We start from the raw sequence: 17,505 nt of genomic DNA on the forward strand, positions 1-17,505 counted from the left end.
ATTTATTATTAGCATGCTTTTGCAAGCACACCAAATGATAAATGGTACACCTTAAGACTCCAATGAACCAGGAAAAGGACCATTTTGTTAAAACCCCACCTACATCAGCTCTATCAAGGTTTAAATTAGAGTAAAAATATAATTCATCAGTAAACTCCCCTTGATCCAATAGGGATTGAGGTCAGGACACAGTTGCTTAGCAACCTAGCAGATTAACATTTCCCAACTGTTACATACTCTGTGGAGGACAGTGGGTTATTAAACGCTTCAGCAATACTCCTAGTTTTTTCACTCTTCTATTTTTTTCAGGAATGAGTAACTTACGGTGCTATCCTATTAGGAATGTTTACTCAGAGGGAAGTCCCTCCATGTTCAATAATGTTTTCTCCCAGGTATGTAATTGTAGCCCTACAGCACAATCTTATACATGTCTGATAAAAAAAATTAGTCCTACTGAGTTGAATGGGGCCTACTCCTAGGTAAATGTATAATATTTCAGCCTTGGTTACTTTTATTTTACCAGCAAAGTGACTTGAAAAATTGGCATAAAGTTTTAATTATATATTTAGAAAAACAATTACTGCTCAGTTGTGGTCATGTGTTTATTATGTGAAGTAGTTCTATTCATCACTTTTCAGACGGACCTCACAAAAATGTTTATATATAAATATAAAGTATGTAAAAAGAGATGCAAGGATGTTGGACCAACAAGGGTATGACATCTAGATGAAAAGCACTCAGCATCAGTAAGTTCATGTGCAGCAGGCTTTTTCAAAAATATTGTCAGCATTTCTATTCGCTCATTTAATTCATTACTTATCCCCACCCCAGACATGTATACAGTTCATTTCCTTGGTTGCTCAAATAGCAAATTAGCAATCCCATCTTCCATTTGGTTCAGTAGCAGTGAAAGGCCTTGAAGAGCTTCCTGCCCAGGCACCATACAGATGTTCTTGGTACCATCAGCTCTGAAGATCTTCATTGTTAAAAAGAGGTCAATCCATCACAAACAGCAGCCAAGGTAGACTGCACTGTGATGATTGCTAATGGGCAATCATCCCTAGCTAACAGAACCAGTAGTCAGGGATGATGGGAATTGTAGTCCCAAAACATCTGGAGGGCCGAGTTTGGAGATGCCTGTGCTGGAGGAATTTACAGAAGACATGCGGTTCCTGTCAAAGGTGCTGGCCTGAAACAAGACAAGCCGCAGTGAGAGTTGAATTCTAGTTCAAGACCCATCGCTTAAGTCTAAACTAATGAGCATCAGTTCTCAACCTTACGCGACACAGGGAAGACAGCACATGATAGTGAAGGCGCTTAGCGGATGAGATCCTCTTTATGCACTAATCCATCTTTTATATAGAGCTTGAAGACAAGATTGCGTAGGGAGAGGATTTATTAGGAGTGGTTGCCCAAACTACTGCACTAGATTAATTAATTCAACGGCAGGGGTCAGAACACAGGATGACATAGTTCCTTTCTTGCTTCCCTACTAACATAAATCTATTTGAGTTCTTGCACAAGCAACTTTATTCTAAAACTGTTACAAGTGAGTACTCAATGTGAAAAATATTATGCATCGTCCACTTCAGATGCCCTTGAGGCTGGTCTCTGCTTTTTGACACAGATTGGTACTCTTGTCATTGGCAAAGGAGTAAGCACTCTGAACAAAGCTCAGTGTGGCATCATTATCCTTAATTAACACATACAACAGTAACTTTTACTAATGAGCCAGAATATCACTAGATCTCGGCTTTCTTTCCCAGCTGCTGCCAGAGTTAACACATAGCTATTTAATTTCCAAATATTTCCCTTCCAACAAAGGGAAATAAGTGCTCTTTTAAAGAAGAGAGCAGGGAATTATACTATAATGGGTAAGAATTGTAATGTTTTGGGTTTATTCTTTCCTCATTATGATACCCTCCCAAGTTGTTAGGTTTGAAACAAAAACTTTTGAACAATGACTACTGCAGCCTTCTACAAGGACCCAAGACCTTCCGGGATCCTGTATCTTAATGTCTTCTGGAAACTCAGGTGCTCAGTGGCATGTTTTGGCTGCAGTGCTCTCAGAAAGGAAACTGCTAGTGGCAGGAAAAGCAACAGATGCCTGAATTTTGCATGAGAAGCTGAATTGAAAAGGTAAGGCCATATTATACAACACTAAGAGAAATACATCTCTCAGTGTGGAGCACTTGCCACCAAGGCTATTTTTTTAAAACCCAACAAACACATTTTACCATTAATGGGTATATAGTGTTTCTTGATGGCACTTTGCAGCAAGGCAAGGCAAGGTCATCCCTGCTTTATGAACCAAAATACAAAATTCAATGCTGCTTCAATGTGAAGTCATCATATCAAGTACTTCTATATGTGAAAGATGGTGCAATCTTTGGGTTAGATTACTGCAATGCATTACATGGTCTGACTCTGGAGACTTCCCAGAAGCTTCTATTATTCCAGAACACAGGTGCAAGATTGCTACTGGGAGCACTCCTAGAACATATCTGCCCAGCTCCGAAACAATTTCACTGCTAGCAAGTGCCAGCCCAGGGCATTTTGCTGTATGATGTGAAACAGTAAATGGTTCCCCCAACCCACCATACAGTGCCTCAGGCCAACCATGTTATTGATACATGAGGCAGAAGACCTCACCAACAATTCTCCTCCTCCCTGGCAGAAGAAAGAAAGAAAGAAAGAAAGAAAGAAAGAAAGAAAGAAAGATCAAATAACTAAAAACTTGCAGTTTCATGAATTCCACAATCAAGTGCCTGAGGTGGCTGCCTCACCCTGCTGGTGGTCAATCTATTCCCAATAAAATTTGAAATGCTGGTGTTATATTTAAAGCCCTATACAGTGGTACCTCAGGTTACATACACTTCAGGTTACAGAAGCTTCAGGTTACAGACTCTGCTAACTCAGAAATAGTACCTCGGGTTAAGAACTTTGCTTCAGGATAAGAACAGAAATCACGCGGCGGCAGTAGGAGGCCCCATTAGCTAAAGTGGTGTTTCCGGTTAAGAACAGTTTCAGGTTAAGAACGGACCTCCGGAACGAATTAGGTTCTTAACCTGTGGTACCACTGTATAGCTTGTTTTCTGGGTACCTAAAGGCTCCTCCTTCCCCACAAGTTTCTGCTTGTGCATTAAGGTCTTCAGAGCCCTTTCTCTGAATGCCTGCTCCCTTCTGGGCTTAGGCACGTGATCACCAAAGACAGGTCCCTCTTGATTATATCAAATGCTCTCCAGTGGGAAACTCACTTGCACCTCCTCTTGTACTGTAGTTAAGATGCTAGGTGAAGAGTTACTTTACTTTCCCAGGTTAGACTTTTGAACATTTAACCTGAGCCTCATTCTATTTTGTGACGGTTGCGTTATGTTCCCTACTTCTCTGCATCTTTATAGGATGATGATTTAAAACGTTGTGTGCAAATGCACCACCCCACTCATGACCTCCAAGGGCATCAGGCGCTTATGTGTGGGTGAAGGTGCACGGCTGTGTCTCTGTGACACCTGGGGACAAGGCACAAGCATCTCCCTCTTCCGCTCTTAAGGAGTGTCCAAACAGGTGGCCACCGTGAGACCCAGTGTGGTGCAGAGGTTAGAGTCTTGGGCTATGACCTGGGAGGCCAGAGTTCAAATCCTTGTTCAGCAATGAAGCTCACTGAGTAACCTTGAGCCAGTCACAGTCTCTCAGCTTAGCTTACCGCACAGGGTTGTTGTGAGCGGGGAAATATGGAGGAAGAAAACCATGCATACCGCTTTGACGGAAAGAGGAGGACAATTAATTAATTAATTTTCTCCTATGTATGTATGAATAAATAAATTCTTCTGTAGTTAAGGTTTCATTAGTTTTCTGTTTTGTTGTACTGATTTCAAATAGGGTGTGATATGCAATTTATAAAAAATGAATGGGTGAATGAATAGGCAGAGCGTATTGCATATGTTTGCGTGTCACCTGCAATCTGAAGCAGTACTTTCTGGACACAAGTTTATGACTCCATCTGCTGTTGGAAAGAGCTAGCCAGAGGCTATTCAAAATCTGTGGGGAAACAATGGACTTTCCCCACAAATACTTCTTTAGATGAGATATAGGAAATTTGCTTTCCATGCTCCGCTGCTAAACACAGCTGATGTGACTATTGTTATTTGTTAATAAAATAGGTCAAAGTTTTATTCTGAGATTTAGCCTAGAATCTTAGTATTATAATTAATCTGCCCTAATTGATGTCATTTTGAGGGAAGGGATATTTAGCAGACTGCCAGTTTATCGGTTCAAAACCTTTGCTGGATCAAAAACAGAGGAGTATGGCAATAGTATACAGAAGTGATGAGCAGGTTGTGGTGCAATGCAGTGGGTCAGGGAGATCAAGGTTCCAATCTGTGCTTAACTATGTAGTTCACTGGATGATCATCGACTAGTCACTATTCAAATCCCTGGTTAAAAGGGAACCTGGTTAGTTAGTCTCAACCGTGGTTAATGTCATTGACGATGTCATATTTAATTGTGATTAAGAGCAGCAGGAGATGGAAGGTGGAGGAGAGGACAGAAGGCAAAGATATCATGGCTGGTACATCTACAGTGACTCAGTGAGATGTCACAGCAGTACGCCTGAAATGAATTTTCTGAAACTACAGCACAGTCTTGTAGTATACAGTGGTACCTTGGGTTACATACACTTCAAGTTACAGACGCTTCAGATTACAGACTCCGCTAACCCAGAAATAGTACCTCGGATTAAGAACTTTGCTTCAGGATGAGAACAAAAATCGTGCGGCGGTGGCGCAGCAGCAGTGGGAGGCCGCATTAGCTAAAGTGGTATCTCAGGTTAAGAACAGTTTCAGGTTAAGAACGGACCTCCAGAACGAATTAAGTTCTTAACCTGAGGTCCCTGGCAGTGGTGTAAGAATTTACTCTCACCTACACAGTAGGTGCTGTGGGTTAAATCACAGAGCCTAGGACTTGCAGATCAGTAGGTCGGCGGTTCGAATCCCCGCAACGGGGTGGCTCCCGTTGCTCGGTCCCTGCTCCTGCCAACCTAGCAGTTCGAAAGCACGTCAAAGTGCAAGTAGATAAATAGGTACCGCTCCGGCGGGAAGGTAAACGGTGTTTCCGTGCACTGCTCTGGTTCGCCAGAAGCGGCTTAGTCATGCTGGCCACATGACCCGGAAGCTGTACGCCGGCTCCTTCGGCCAATAAAGCGAGATGAGCGCCGCAACCCCAGAATCGGACATGACTGGACCTAATGGGCAGGGGGCCCTTTACAAAGTATTTTAACTTATCTTCTATGCTTTTTATTCATTTCTATGAGCAGCACTTAGGAATGGTTAAAGTTGGTATGAAGATGGAAATTAGACGCTTTTGTATAGCAACTGTGAAATGAAAAATTGCAAGTTAATAACCTAAACACACACACACACACACACACACACTACCAATGCTGAGTACCATAGAAATGCCTGTTAATAAAAATGGTTCCCTTTGCAGGTTACCAGTTCAGTGGCGGATTATCACATAAATACTGCATTCCTGAAAACTGTTTCCTTTCACTAAGTGGAGATTTTTGCTTATGTTTCAGAAGGAAGGGTGACCCCCCCCCCATCATAATAAACAGGAACAAAAGCTGCTCACTCCTGATGCCCCACCCCCCAAGTAGCTGGCATCAGGCGAGAACACAGATCTTTGCTCCTTGAATCTTTGCATTCTATTTATATAACCAATGATTGACTGGTTATGAGTATTTACATACTGCCATTTAATACAGTTTTCAGGATAGCTTGGTTTTTGCTACTGGCTTTGCAGCTCTTTGCTGCCATTTTTTGTCAATCTACAAAAAAATCCCAAAATATATCTTGACATGCCTTTCAAAATAACCAACACCAGCCATGTCCAGAAGTGAATCTCAAGTTCTGAAAGCTGGGACCTGGAAAACTTCTTACACCTGAAGAGCTAATCCTATGCATGCTTACTAGGAAAGGAAGTTGCAATGAAACCAAGTTTCTTCCGAGTAAATACTATTCTTAGTAAAAAAAAAAAAAAAGTCTTATGCTCAGGCTTCAGCCCCTACCCCAGAATGCATCCACCGAGGTATAATCCAACATTTTAAACCTGGTCATAGAAGCTGGTTTAAAGCGTGCTGTAGTTGAAATTAAGCTAAGAACAGGCACTGAAATCAATGAGACTTAAGAATGCTTAGCTTTGGCAGGATCATGCCCCAGCTTGGCACTATACACTTGGCTCAGTCACTGTAGACTCAGATCTATGTATGGCTTGTCAATTTTACCATTTTTTCCTATGTTTCTCAACTTTATTCCCACAAGGAATATGTTCTGAATAATGCTTGTATTATGGAAGCACTGTGACCATAAACAGCAACACCATCAATGTTAGCTACTCCTGCGGTCCATAAAAACCCATTGACATTAGGGTCCCAATATGGGATAAAATACAGAAGCTTTATCACTTCAAAAGGGGTTCCTCTTTTTAGATGGAGAGTGAGAAGGAAGTGAAACTTCTCAAGATCTAACCAACACACAGTAGGTTCTCCAGCAAAATTTGCAGAACCTTTCGTCTAGAAACAAATTGTTTATTATAGTACTGTATGTGTGAAGATTTGCAAGGGATCACTTTGGGCAGACTGGCTTCTAACAAAATGCCTCAACCTTCCCCCACATGCACCAGGGCTGCTGCCACTCAGACAGCTCAGCTCAGAAATGGGTGAGCACTGCTACCACCAAGACCTAATAAAGGGCCCTTGGAGCTCTTGAGCTTAAACAGTCTACAGCACGGGAAAAGGGTGGAGAAGGACTGGCTTGCTGGAGAAGGAAAGGGAGGAGCAGAGGCCTGAGGGACCTCTGTTTCTCCACAAGCTTCTTTTCCTGCAAGCAAGGAAGTATGGGAAACCCCAACAAGCTGCTTCCCTAACCCTCTCCAGGTTTTATTCAAAATAACAGAAAAGATAAACATGGGTGGGCAGAATCATACAATTTGGTAATGGGCACAAAATTTAGCATCCCCCCCCCCAAATCAGCTTTGCTATCATCTATCTATCATCTATATCTATCTATCTATCTATCTATCTATCTATCTATCATCATCTATCTCTATCTATCTATCTATCTATCTATCTATCTATCTATCTGTTTATCTATCTATCTATCCATCCATATATTGCATCAATATTTTAAGAGCTACAAATTCCAAGAAAAAACTGTTGATGTTCAAACAGACCAAACCACCACCATACCAAAGCAGTACACTTCCCCCCTCTAAAAAGGATGTAGAGTCATACATAAAAGTTTAGTCATTAGTTGAAAAACTTGAGCATTATGGAGAAAGCAGATCCTTGCACAATATGGTAGAAGACTCATTGCAAAGCTGCCCAGCTGGATTCCTGTTAGCACGTGATATGAATGGGGAGCCAGTGTTCAATAAAGTGATCCTTCTTTGTCACACCATACAGTACATGAAATTGCTGCTTATGTTTGCTCGTGAAACCTGACCTCCACGTTCTCTGTACCATTGAAAAATATATAGAGATTTCATATTTTTCCAAGTCCTTGGAGATGGTCAGACTAGCTGCTAATAAACAGATTAATGAGATTAAGTCTTCCTAATTGTCAGAAATGCCCAGAAGTGCTATGCATGGATCATATCTCAGTTCATGGCCAATCCTATTTTTTCCCCCAGTGACATTATGTTTGCACACATGAGTCATCTTTTCTAAAAGCAAGTTTCTAGACCTTATGGGGATAAAAAATAGGCTTAAAGATGTGTGGGGAATGCCTAATAAAAATCTCAGAGGCAATGGAGGTCTAAAATTAATTTCCTGAGGTCAGGAGGTTTCTGCTTAAGTGCCTTGCAATAGTTCCTACAACTTTTCACGACTAATAGAAGCAGAATAAATTATGCAGTGTGTGTTTGTGTGTGTGTGTGTGTGTGTGTGTGCGTGCTATATACATCTCACATATACACACATATACTCACACAGTTTATTTGCATTGTTGATTATATTTATGTAGGTCAGATCTAACTTATTGAGTACACATCCATCTAACTATAATTTTTCCGTACTGAGAAAATCTACTGCTATCTAACATTTGTCAAGCTGATTGTTCACAAGAATTCAATAACACCAACAGCTGTTCATGTTAGCAAATTCACCTCCATTCAAATGACAGTCCGGCAGTCAGCCATACATGAGTTTTCCCAAGGTTCTCTTTTTTGTCCTCAGAATGCTAGAGATTATAGGTACTATTTTTAAAGCACTGGCTATTTCTGGCAACACAATATAGTTGGTTTCAGAGCAGCACAGAATGGTATACCCATTTGTTGACAACTAGTACATATTTTGCTATGGATACAAGAGAGATTATGTACTTTTTCCTCTTTAGAGATAATTAATTGAGGATCAAGCAAACCATGTACCTTTCCTCCATCTATCCTATTCAACTTCTGAATACTGTACATCCTTTTGTTTATCCTGAATTGATTTAAATTAGTCAAATCAACTGAACCAGTTTCATGCGGAAAAGCACCCTAAATTTGGGTGGGATGGGAGAACAATGTATGCGATATTACTATTTCAAGTAGCTGGGCTGAATGCAAACATGCTCACCCCTTTGATGACTTCCACTGTGTTTCATCACAAATATAGAAATCACCACAGGCAGGTTCCTATCCCTTTTTATTATCTCAAAATACAATTTCCACTAGAGTAAGTGTGTAAGGGAGCAGTCCTAAATATGGGAAACCAGCATAAATTATGCAGATTTAAATTAAGCTGTCGTAAAATATCCCAGATCCAAACTCCATTCAGCAGCTGGGATGTTCATGACTGAGCCAGCCTAAGCCTGGAAGAAGGGGAAACAAGCCCTTTGAAATAGAGTTTGAGTTCCAGCACCATTATTGTTGGCTTAACACACATCAAGTAATATGACTGAGCTGAATAAACTTAGGATCCAGTCTAGGTCCTGTCCCCCCTCCCCCTGGAGCTCTGCCTAGGAATGTCCCTTTTTAAGGGATAATGGCATCTTAAAGATCCACCCAGTTTAGCTCAGCCACCTAGTTCCCAGCTGAGATCCTAGCTCAGCTCAACTAGATCCCAGATCTCATCTTAGGATTGTGCACTTAGTCTGTTGCATCAAAACCCTCAGTGAGCCTTGTGGCATCTTAACAAATGTATGAGGTTACCACCTTTCATGAGGTATAGTCCAAGTCATCAGCTGTACAGTGATCCAGTGCAAAGAAATCAAGTGATGTAGATGTGTTTTATGAGCAAGACCTAATGTTTCAGATATCACACACCAACGGTAGTTAATTCCTGTTCTCCAGCCCTATTCAGTCAGTCTCTGGCTGAGTAGGAAGGACTCTACTACCTAGAGAGGTGTGTTAGCTAAATATCCTGGTAGTGGCACCTAGAAGACAGGTCTACCACGGATACAGTAGATGCCCTTAACTGCAGCCAGAAAGTAAAGAACTATGACAAACTCCAGAGAAATCACTACATTCAGTCTGTAACTGGGGAAAACAAACATGTGACTTGGTATGGCACTTTAGAGGCCAACAAGTGGATTGTGGTGAAGGTTTCCAAAGGTAACCAAGCCAGCCTAATTATCAGAAGCAAAAAGCAGGCTGAGGAGGAATATAGTGAGGCTAGCAGGGAATAAACCTCACTGAGAGCCAGGTGAGGCTTGGATCTGGGAGATCATTTGGTCCCAAACCCACCGCTGTCTCTCACTGGTTGGCCTTGGCAAGGGCTCCATTTCCTCTTTCAGCCTCAGTTTTCATATCTGTAAAATGAGGCGAATGGTACAGCAGCTCACTTTATGAAGAGTCGGGATGGTGAGCATACGGAAAGGCTTTCAGCGTTTTGCAAATGAAAACCGATAAAGAATAGTAGTTAGACGGCAAGAAGACGACTACAGAAAAGATCACATATTGACAGCTGGATAGCTGTCGGGAAGAAAATATATAGCCCGGTCGTTCGCTGGAGAATCGCGATAGGGGGTGGGGGAGCCCGAGTAATGAACAAGAACTGTAGCACTGTGCTTAAGTGCCGCTCACGACCAAGGGGGACCGGACTGCTGGGTGAGGACGGAGAGCGAAGAGGAGGAGAGCAAGAAATGCAACGCCAAGGTAGGGAAGCGCCCCGGGCTGGAGAAGAGCTCTAAGCAGGGAGACACCTCCCTTCCCCCGCCCCGTCCCTTCCCGGACTGCGGAAGACGCGCTCGGGACTCGGGATCCCCTGCGAGCCGAAAGCGCGCCCAGCGCAGCCCCGGAGCCAATCCCGACTAGCCCCCCAGGCCACCCCGCTTTCGGGCTGCTGCGCATCCTTCCCCGGGCGGGCAGCATCCCCGGCCGAGGCAGGAAGGTGTCCGAGGCCGGCGAGCGCTCCGGCAGCCGGACCCGGCGCGTGAGAGAAGCCCGCCAGGATGCGGCTCTTGCGGCACCAAGCAGCGCCCGCCCAGCAGCTCCGCCCGCCCGTCTGCGCTGCCTCCATCCGCCAGGGACTCCCCGGAGACGGAGTTCCCTCGGAAACCCCCAGGCGGAGGGAGGGCGGGCGGTGGGATCTCCTCCCTCGGCCGCCCCGCCACCTCGGCGCGCCCCTGTCGCGGGAAGAGGAAGAGGCCTCTGCGGATGCACCTACCCGGGCGGCGGGGAGGGAGGTGGGCGAGGAGGCCCCGGCGCAGGTGCTTGGCGGCGATCCGGGACGCGGCTGGGCTGGGCTCAGCTCCGCCTCTCCGCGCTCGCCTCCATGGAAGCGTCGCGGCGCCGGCTGCTCTTCCTCCTCTTCCTCCGGCTGCGCCGGCTGCTGCTGCTTGTGCCGCCGCCGCCGCGGCAGCTGCAGACCCAGTGTGCCAGCGAAGAGGGACCCATAGCGCGGCTGCGGGGCCCGACTGCACATGCTCCCTCTCCTGCCCCCGCCCCCTCGCTTAACCCTTCCGCTGCCGCGCCCGCAAGAGGGGGGAGCGCGGCGAGGGGGGAGGGAAGGCGGCCGGGCGCCTCCGCCGCCGGGTCTGCTTCGCGGGCGGGGCGCGGCTCTCTTCCGCCGCCCGAAAGCGCCCCCGCCGCTCCGGCCCACTCGTTCGCCGCCGCTGCCCGGATTGGCTTGGCGAGGCGCAGCCCGCGAAGGGTTACTTCTTCTCCTTCGGGTCCTTTGTCCGCTACATCCGCTTGCTTTGAATAATTTACCCGGCAGATTTGCAGGCGGCGCGTTCCTTCCGTCCGGCAACCGGCAAGAGGCCCAGAATCCCCGGGAGTCCCGAGGCCAGAGGATGGGCCTGGAAGTGACCCGCCAAGGAGTCAACCATGCCAAGGCTTGCGGTGCACCAGATCCGGCGTGGTGACTGGAGACGATGTGGGAAGAGAGACGAATCCTCCCTTTGCCAACATGCCCCGGAGCTGCCTGCCATCTATCCTGTTCTCATAGTGTACCAGGGATCTCTGGGATAAATACATGCATTACCTGGTACCTCCCCACCTGCTTCTAGGAGTCCTGGGGGATAAGGCTATAGCTACTGGCTAGTTTGGAATTTGGCATGGGCATAACCAGGATTTTTGTTGGGGGAGGGCAGGCTTTTGTTAGGGGGGGACAGAAACTAAGATTTGTATTGATTTTAGATTTTTATTGATTATGGGGGGCAGCTGCCCCCTCCACCCCCTCCCTTGGCTACGCCCATGGGCTTTGGTCATCTTTGGTAATACGTGCCCTGAGCGAGCCCAAAATGGATCTTCTCAGTTATGGCTCTTCTCAGTTTTGCCCCCTTCTTTTCGGCACCCTGTGCAGGGGAACTGCCCACACTGCCTGAAATCCAATGCTGGCTGCTGGCCACAATGGCTATGTTCTGCCTCCGCTGTCAGAGGCAGCATGGCTCTGAATACCGGTTGCTGGAGGTCGCAGGTAGGGAGAGTGCTGTTGCGCTCAGGTCCTGCGTGCGGGTTTCCCTTGGGTATCTGGGCTGGCCCCTCTGAAAACAGGATGCTGAGTTAGATAGGCCACTGACCTGGTCCAGTAGGGCTCTTCTTATGAAATACTGTCAGTAACCAGGATAAGATCTCTGGTCTGTTATTTCTGTGCTGCAATTTAGTGCTATATCTATAGCTCTTCATAAAGGCCACAGAAACTCACTTGGACTCAATATTCTACTGTTTGCTCCTATGTGACATAATATATTTTTAGCACACTCTCAGCAAAGCTGGGAGACACAAGCAAAAGGGAGATGTGCTCTTGTGTAGCTTCCAATCATTTCATAAACTCATAGAATTGTAGGGTTGGAAGGGTTCCCAGGGGTCATCCAATCCAACCTCCTGCAATATGGGAATCTCAGCTAAAGCATCCATGACAGATGGCCATCCAACCCCTGCTTTAAAACCCACAATGGAGAGCTCACCACCTTCCAAGGGAGGCCATTCCACTGTCAAAATAAGCTCTTATGATCAGAAAGTTCTCCCAGATATTTAGTTTCTTGTAACTGGAAGCCATTGGTTCAAGTCCTGCCCTCCATAGCAGGAGAAAACAAGCTTGCTCCATCTTCCCTGTGACATTCCTTGAGATATTTGAAGATGGCTATCATATTGCCTCTCAGTCTCCTCTTTACCAGGCCTAAACATACCCAACTCCCTCAACTGTTCCTCATAAGGGTTGGTTTCCAGACCCTTGATCATCTTGGTTGCCCTCCTCTGCACAAGTTCCAGGTTGCCCGTGTCCTTAAATTGTAGTGCCTAGAACTAGACTCCGGGTGTGATCTGATTAAGGCAGAATAGAGAGGTTCTATTACTTCCCTTGATTTCTGTTGATGCAGCCTAGAATAGCATTAGCCTTTTTTGTTGCTGTATCACACTGTTGACTCACGTTAAGCTTGTGGTCTACAAAGATCCATAGATCATTTTCACATATACTTCTGGCAAGCCAGGTGTTCCCCATCTTATATTAGTGCAGCTGGTTCTCCCTGCCTAAGTGCAGAACCTTATATTTGCCATTATTGAAATGCATTTTGTTAGGTTGGGCTCAGTTCTCCAATCTGTTAAGGTTATCTTGAATCCCAATTCTGGCTTCTGCTGCATTAGGTACCCATCACAGTTTGGAATCATCTGCACATTTGATAAGCACCCCTCAGTTCCTTCATTCATGTTGTTTCAGTAGGATTTGGGTAGAGACTTCCATGGGAGCCTGCACTCCAAGTAATTTACTCTTAGAAAAGTATTTGGCTGTTTAAATTAAATATTACCTTCACTCCAGGCCATCTGTTTTGTTGAACTGACACTCTTGTGCTATACCCTTTGCTGCAACTAAAACCCAGCTATTCAAGTTCTGAAAAATGTTGCCCAGTTACTCCAATATGAAATTATGTGTAAATGAGTTTGCAGTTGTTGATTAGCAGCTGCTGTGTTCTGTTTTGTAGGTGACTGACCAGTCTGAGCTAGAAATTTACCACTGTAATCTCTCTATTCCAGCTACTTGAAATTAGAGATAAAAAGCATCTCCAGTGCCATGTCACATCAACATGTCATAAAGAAGAGTTCTAATCTCCAGTCTTTTTCTTTGCTAAGTATCATGGACCAAGTGTTAGGTCTTTGCTTAAAAGGAATGATTATATACATTTCATATTCTAATCACTTATGTGTTCACAGTAGAGTGGTTTTGCAGTCACACAAAAACCTTGCACAAAGAAAACTAGATGTCATTGAATCTAACCTAGACTTCTCACTGACATTTACCTTTCTATTTCAAGGACTTAAAAAAATAAAATAAACAAAAGAACATTTGGTCATATGAGTGCCTGCCTGCAATGGTACAGTCCAGATCCAGATTTTCAACCTCATCTGCTGTTAGTGCAATCTAGATGCTTATTTCCTTTCATAACCAAAAGAGCTTGCAGCTCTTTGTAGCTGGGTAGAATGAGCATATGTGCACCATAGTTGCTATAACAATTGCAATGTAAACACAGGGCAATGCTGTGGTGGCTGTGCTCCTGAATCAATTCTGTGAAAATATGGGGAGGTGTCTGCTTGTTCTCCTGCAAGGCCTGCAGGGAGATGCCACTCAGAGGACAGGCAGAGCAGCAGAACATACTGCCAGTCTAAAACAGAATAAGGAGGTTCTCATTTAGTGGGAAGCAGGTATGAGTCAGTTACTATCCCAAGAGCAAGTCATCAGGACCAAGGACAGATCATGGAGCAACTGGCTACAAGCTACGATAACCTTAAATATAGTCCATGTCTGGTCAGTAGTTTATAGAGGGATGAAAACTTACAGGGAGGTGTGTGGCTTTTGATGCACCTTCCTGGAGACGATCAGCTCTCTGTTAATCCTCTGGTCCTGACTAGTGCACTAGTCCCATATTTCTTGGGAATAGGGTGGCCAAGAAAGCTATCATGCTTGGGAATTAGGTGGCTAAGAAGGAATCTCTGAAATGGAGTTGCTGGTATTTGAGGATAAAGGAAGGGACATTCACAGCAACTAGGGTCACACTTACACCATAAAGTTAAAGCACATGGCTACTCCCAAAGGGTTCTAGGAACTGTAGTTTACCCCTCACAGAGCTACAGTTCCCAGAACCCTTAACTAGCAGTCCTAGGTTTCTTAGGAGGAAGTTGTGTGCTTTAAATGTTTCCTAAATGCACGATGCGGATGTGACCTAGGGGTGGGGTGCTTCTCTTTCATTGCTTGGGGGTGATCTCCACAGAGGAGGGGCTGCTTCCTGGGACAGTCCAGTGAGGGCTCTGCAAAAGTCTCAAGGCCTTCAGTTTGCTAAGATGTTTATGATCAAGAGGTTCCCAAATAATAAGTCCTGAGCTTATGGCAGTTGCCTGGAATTGTTTGTTACTCTTTATGAGAATGTCAGAATGAAATGCTGCGATATAGGAACACAGGAAGCTGTCTTATACTGAGTCAGACCATGTTGGTCTTTATGACTCCCACAAGACCATGGGCCCATCTAGTCTGGTATTTTCCATACAGACTGTGGGTGGCTCTTTGGGGTTTTAGACAGGAGTCTCTCCCAGCCCTATCTGGAAATGCCAGTGATTAAGCCTTTCATGTGCGAAGCATGTGCTGTGCCACTAAGCAATTGCCCTTCCACACTTTCCCTTCTCTGAGCGGCAGAAAATTCAGGGCAATTTTTTCTAGCAGAAACTTCCCACAAAGGCATAACTGCAGCTGTATCCTGTCTTTGTGAAACTTTTTAATATACAGAATATCAGACTGTACAGGATTGGTAAGGAGGCAATGCAAACTTTGTTTAAGAGTCCAACAAGCTGAGTTCTGCTTATGGCAATTTCCTCCTTACAGTGTTCAACAGGGAAAAAGTTTGAAATGTTTCCCCTTTCATATGCCTAAGGCATCCATGTGGTTGATCAAGCAAACAGATCTAGAAGAAAGACTCTACGATTCAGTGAAATGGTGCAGCTGCATTTGGTTTTGGGAAGAAGGTGGCAGTCAGTACAATATATTGCTGGTCACATGACCTAACGACAGCCTTTCTCATCCTAGTGCCCTTCTATAGCTCCCATCAGTCATGCTGGTTAGAGCTGGTGGAAGTTGTTTTCCAAATCATCTGGACAGCACTAGGCTAGGAAAGCCTTCCTTATGGTTTAATGGCTCTGCAGATGATGATTATTATTATTATTAATAATAATAATAATAATATATTACTTATACCCCGGGGCTCCCCAGCTACTCTGGGCGGCTTCCAACATGATATTAAAAACACAATAAAATATCAAATATTAAAACATCCCTAAACAGGGCTGCCTTCAGATGTCTTCTAAAAGTCAGATAGTTGTTTATTTCTTTGCCATCTAGTGGGAGGGTGTTCCACAGGGTGGGTGTCACTACTGAGAAGGCCCTCTGCCTGGTTCCCTGTAACCTCATTTCTCGCAGTGAGGGAACCGCCAGAAGGCCCTCGGAGCTGGACCTCAATGTCCAGGCTGAACAATGGGGGTGGAGACGCTCCTTCAGGTATACTGTCTATTTCAAGCAAATATATTCTATGAGAATATCATTCACTTCATTTGGTGAATTCAGATGATGGTGCTATTACCATAACAGATGGTTTCAATCTGTTACAACACTTAACTGTACCGTAATCTCTCTGGCTCTGTAGAACCAAAGGCTAATGAAGTTTTCTCTCTGGTGACTGCCAGAATGACAGGTGTAGAGCAGAAATGGATTTACTTCATTAGGAAGTAAATGTAGGAGTCCAGCTTCTGTTCCAGTTCATACATGAGACATTCTCTAGAAGATATGAAATTGCTTGTGACATTTTAAAACCTGAATAGGTTTTTACAGCACATACAAAATAGGTCTTGATCTCTGAAGATTTTCCAGCTATTCAAGTTACAGATAGGTAGCCGTGTTGGTCTGCCATAGTCAAAACAAAAAATTCCTTCCATAGCACCTTAAAGACCAACTAAGTTAGTTCTTGGTATGAGCTTTCGTGTGCATGCACACATGTGTATCTGAAGAAGTGTGCATGCACACGAAAGCTCATACCAAGAACTAACTTAGTTGGTCTTTAAGGTGCTACTGGAAGGAATTTTTTGTTTTGTTCCAGCTATTCAAATCAGTCTGGCTTGTTTTGTGGTTTTTCCGTATGGCAGTCCTTTCAGGAGGACATCCTTCACCCCTTTAAAATGGATTTGGAGGGGTGGTGTTGGGTTGTTTTTATTTGGATTATGTATTTTGTGGTTTTATATTTTGATTTTATTCTGCGAACCGTCCTGAGACCTCTGGGTATAGGACAGTATATAAATTCATTCAATCCATATCCATTGTGTCGATGCAGGAATATATCAGCTTGTCAGAGGGCTGCAGTAGCCTGTGATTCAGCTTTGGGGCATCTAAGTGAAATAATCATGGAAATATGAGAAAATCTGTTGCTCTCTTCACAGAATACCTTTAGGCATTAGCAAAGAAAGGCAATCCATTAACACCTGTTGGTTCTGTGGCCTCACAAAGGTAAAAGTGTTTTTTGGATAACATACTGCTGCTGCAGGATCATCTGAGCTTCCCTTTTTGAAGACTTGATTATTTATTCAAATGTATGAGGTCTTACTTAGTTTTGGGAATATACATTATTAATAAAGAAATTTCATGTTTAAAAAACGCCTTCCAGCTATTCGCAATTAGCAGCTTCCATGACTATAAAGGACAATGTTTCATAAAACCAAAGCATTATAAAAGATAAAAGCAATAATATGAGACAGAATTTTATGTTGCCTCATTATCATCATCACCAATAATAATAAAAATAGCAGCAGAAAAACAACAGCAATAAATAGCAGCATCTAACTCAGGTTTCCTCAACCCAGCCCTCCAGATATTTTGAGACTACAATTCCCATCATCCCTGACCACTGGTCCTGCTAGCTAGGGATCATGGGAGTTGTAGGCCAAAAACATCTGGAGGGCCGAGGTTGAGGAAGCCTGATCTAATTCAATACAGTATCTTACTTATTTCCTTACCTACATAAGGACTAACATGCAAGGACTAACATGCAGAACTGA

General features: G+C 44.3%; 1 protein-coding gene and 1 long non-coding RNA gene across 5 annotated transcripts in view; one reads left to right on the plus strand and one right to left on the minus strand.

Annotated features, from left to right (window-relative positions):
* TMEM229B (transmembrane protein 229B) overlaps positions 1-11,203 on the minus strand; it is a 39,058-nt gene extending 27,855 nt beyond the window's left edge. The window contains exon 1 of one of the 4 annotated variants that reach the window (XR_014165864.1): positions 11,191-11,203. Coding sequence is in view for 1 of the 4 variants with exons in the window: in XM_081902427.1 (XP_081758553.1) it covers positions 10,646-10,903 (258 nt within the window). In the remaining 3 variants the exon portion in view is untranslated. Of the gene's footprint in view, positions 1-10,645; positions 10,949-11,190 lie in introns of those variants that run through there. The other 3 variants (XR_014165865.1, XM_081902427.1, XM_081902428.1) reach the window with 3 other exon arrangements.
* Positions 7,258-13,756, plus strand: LOC309364866. The gene is made up of 3 exons (XR_014165898.1): positions 7,258-10,134; positions 11,198-11,899; positions 13,453-13,756. It is a non-coding gene; the product is annotated as an uncharacterized lncRNA (long non-coding RNA).
* The last annotated feature ends 3,749 nt before the right edge of the window (positions 13,757-17,505 follow it).

Source organism: Podarcis melisellensis (genome assembly GCF_964234715.1).
Source record: "Podarcis melisellensis genome assembly, chromosome: 1".
Lineage (NCBI taxonomy): Eukaryota > Metazoa > Chordata > Lepidosauria > Squamata > Lacertidae > Podarcis > Podarcis melisellensis.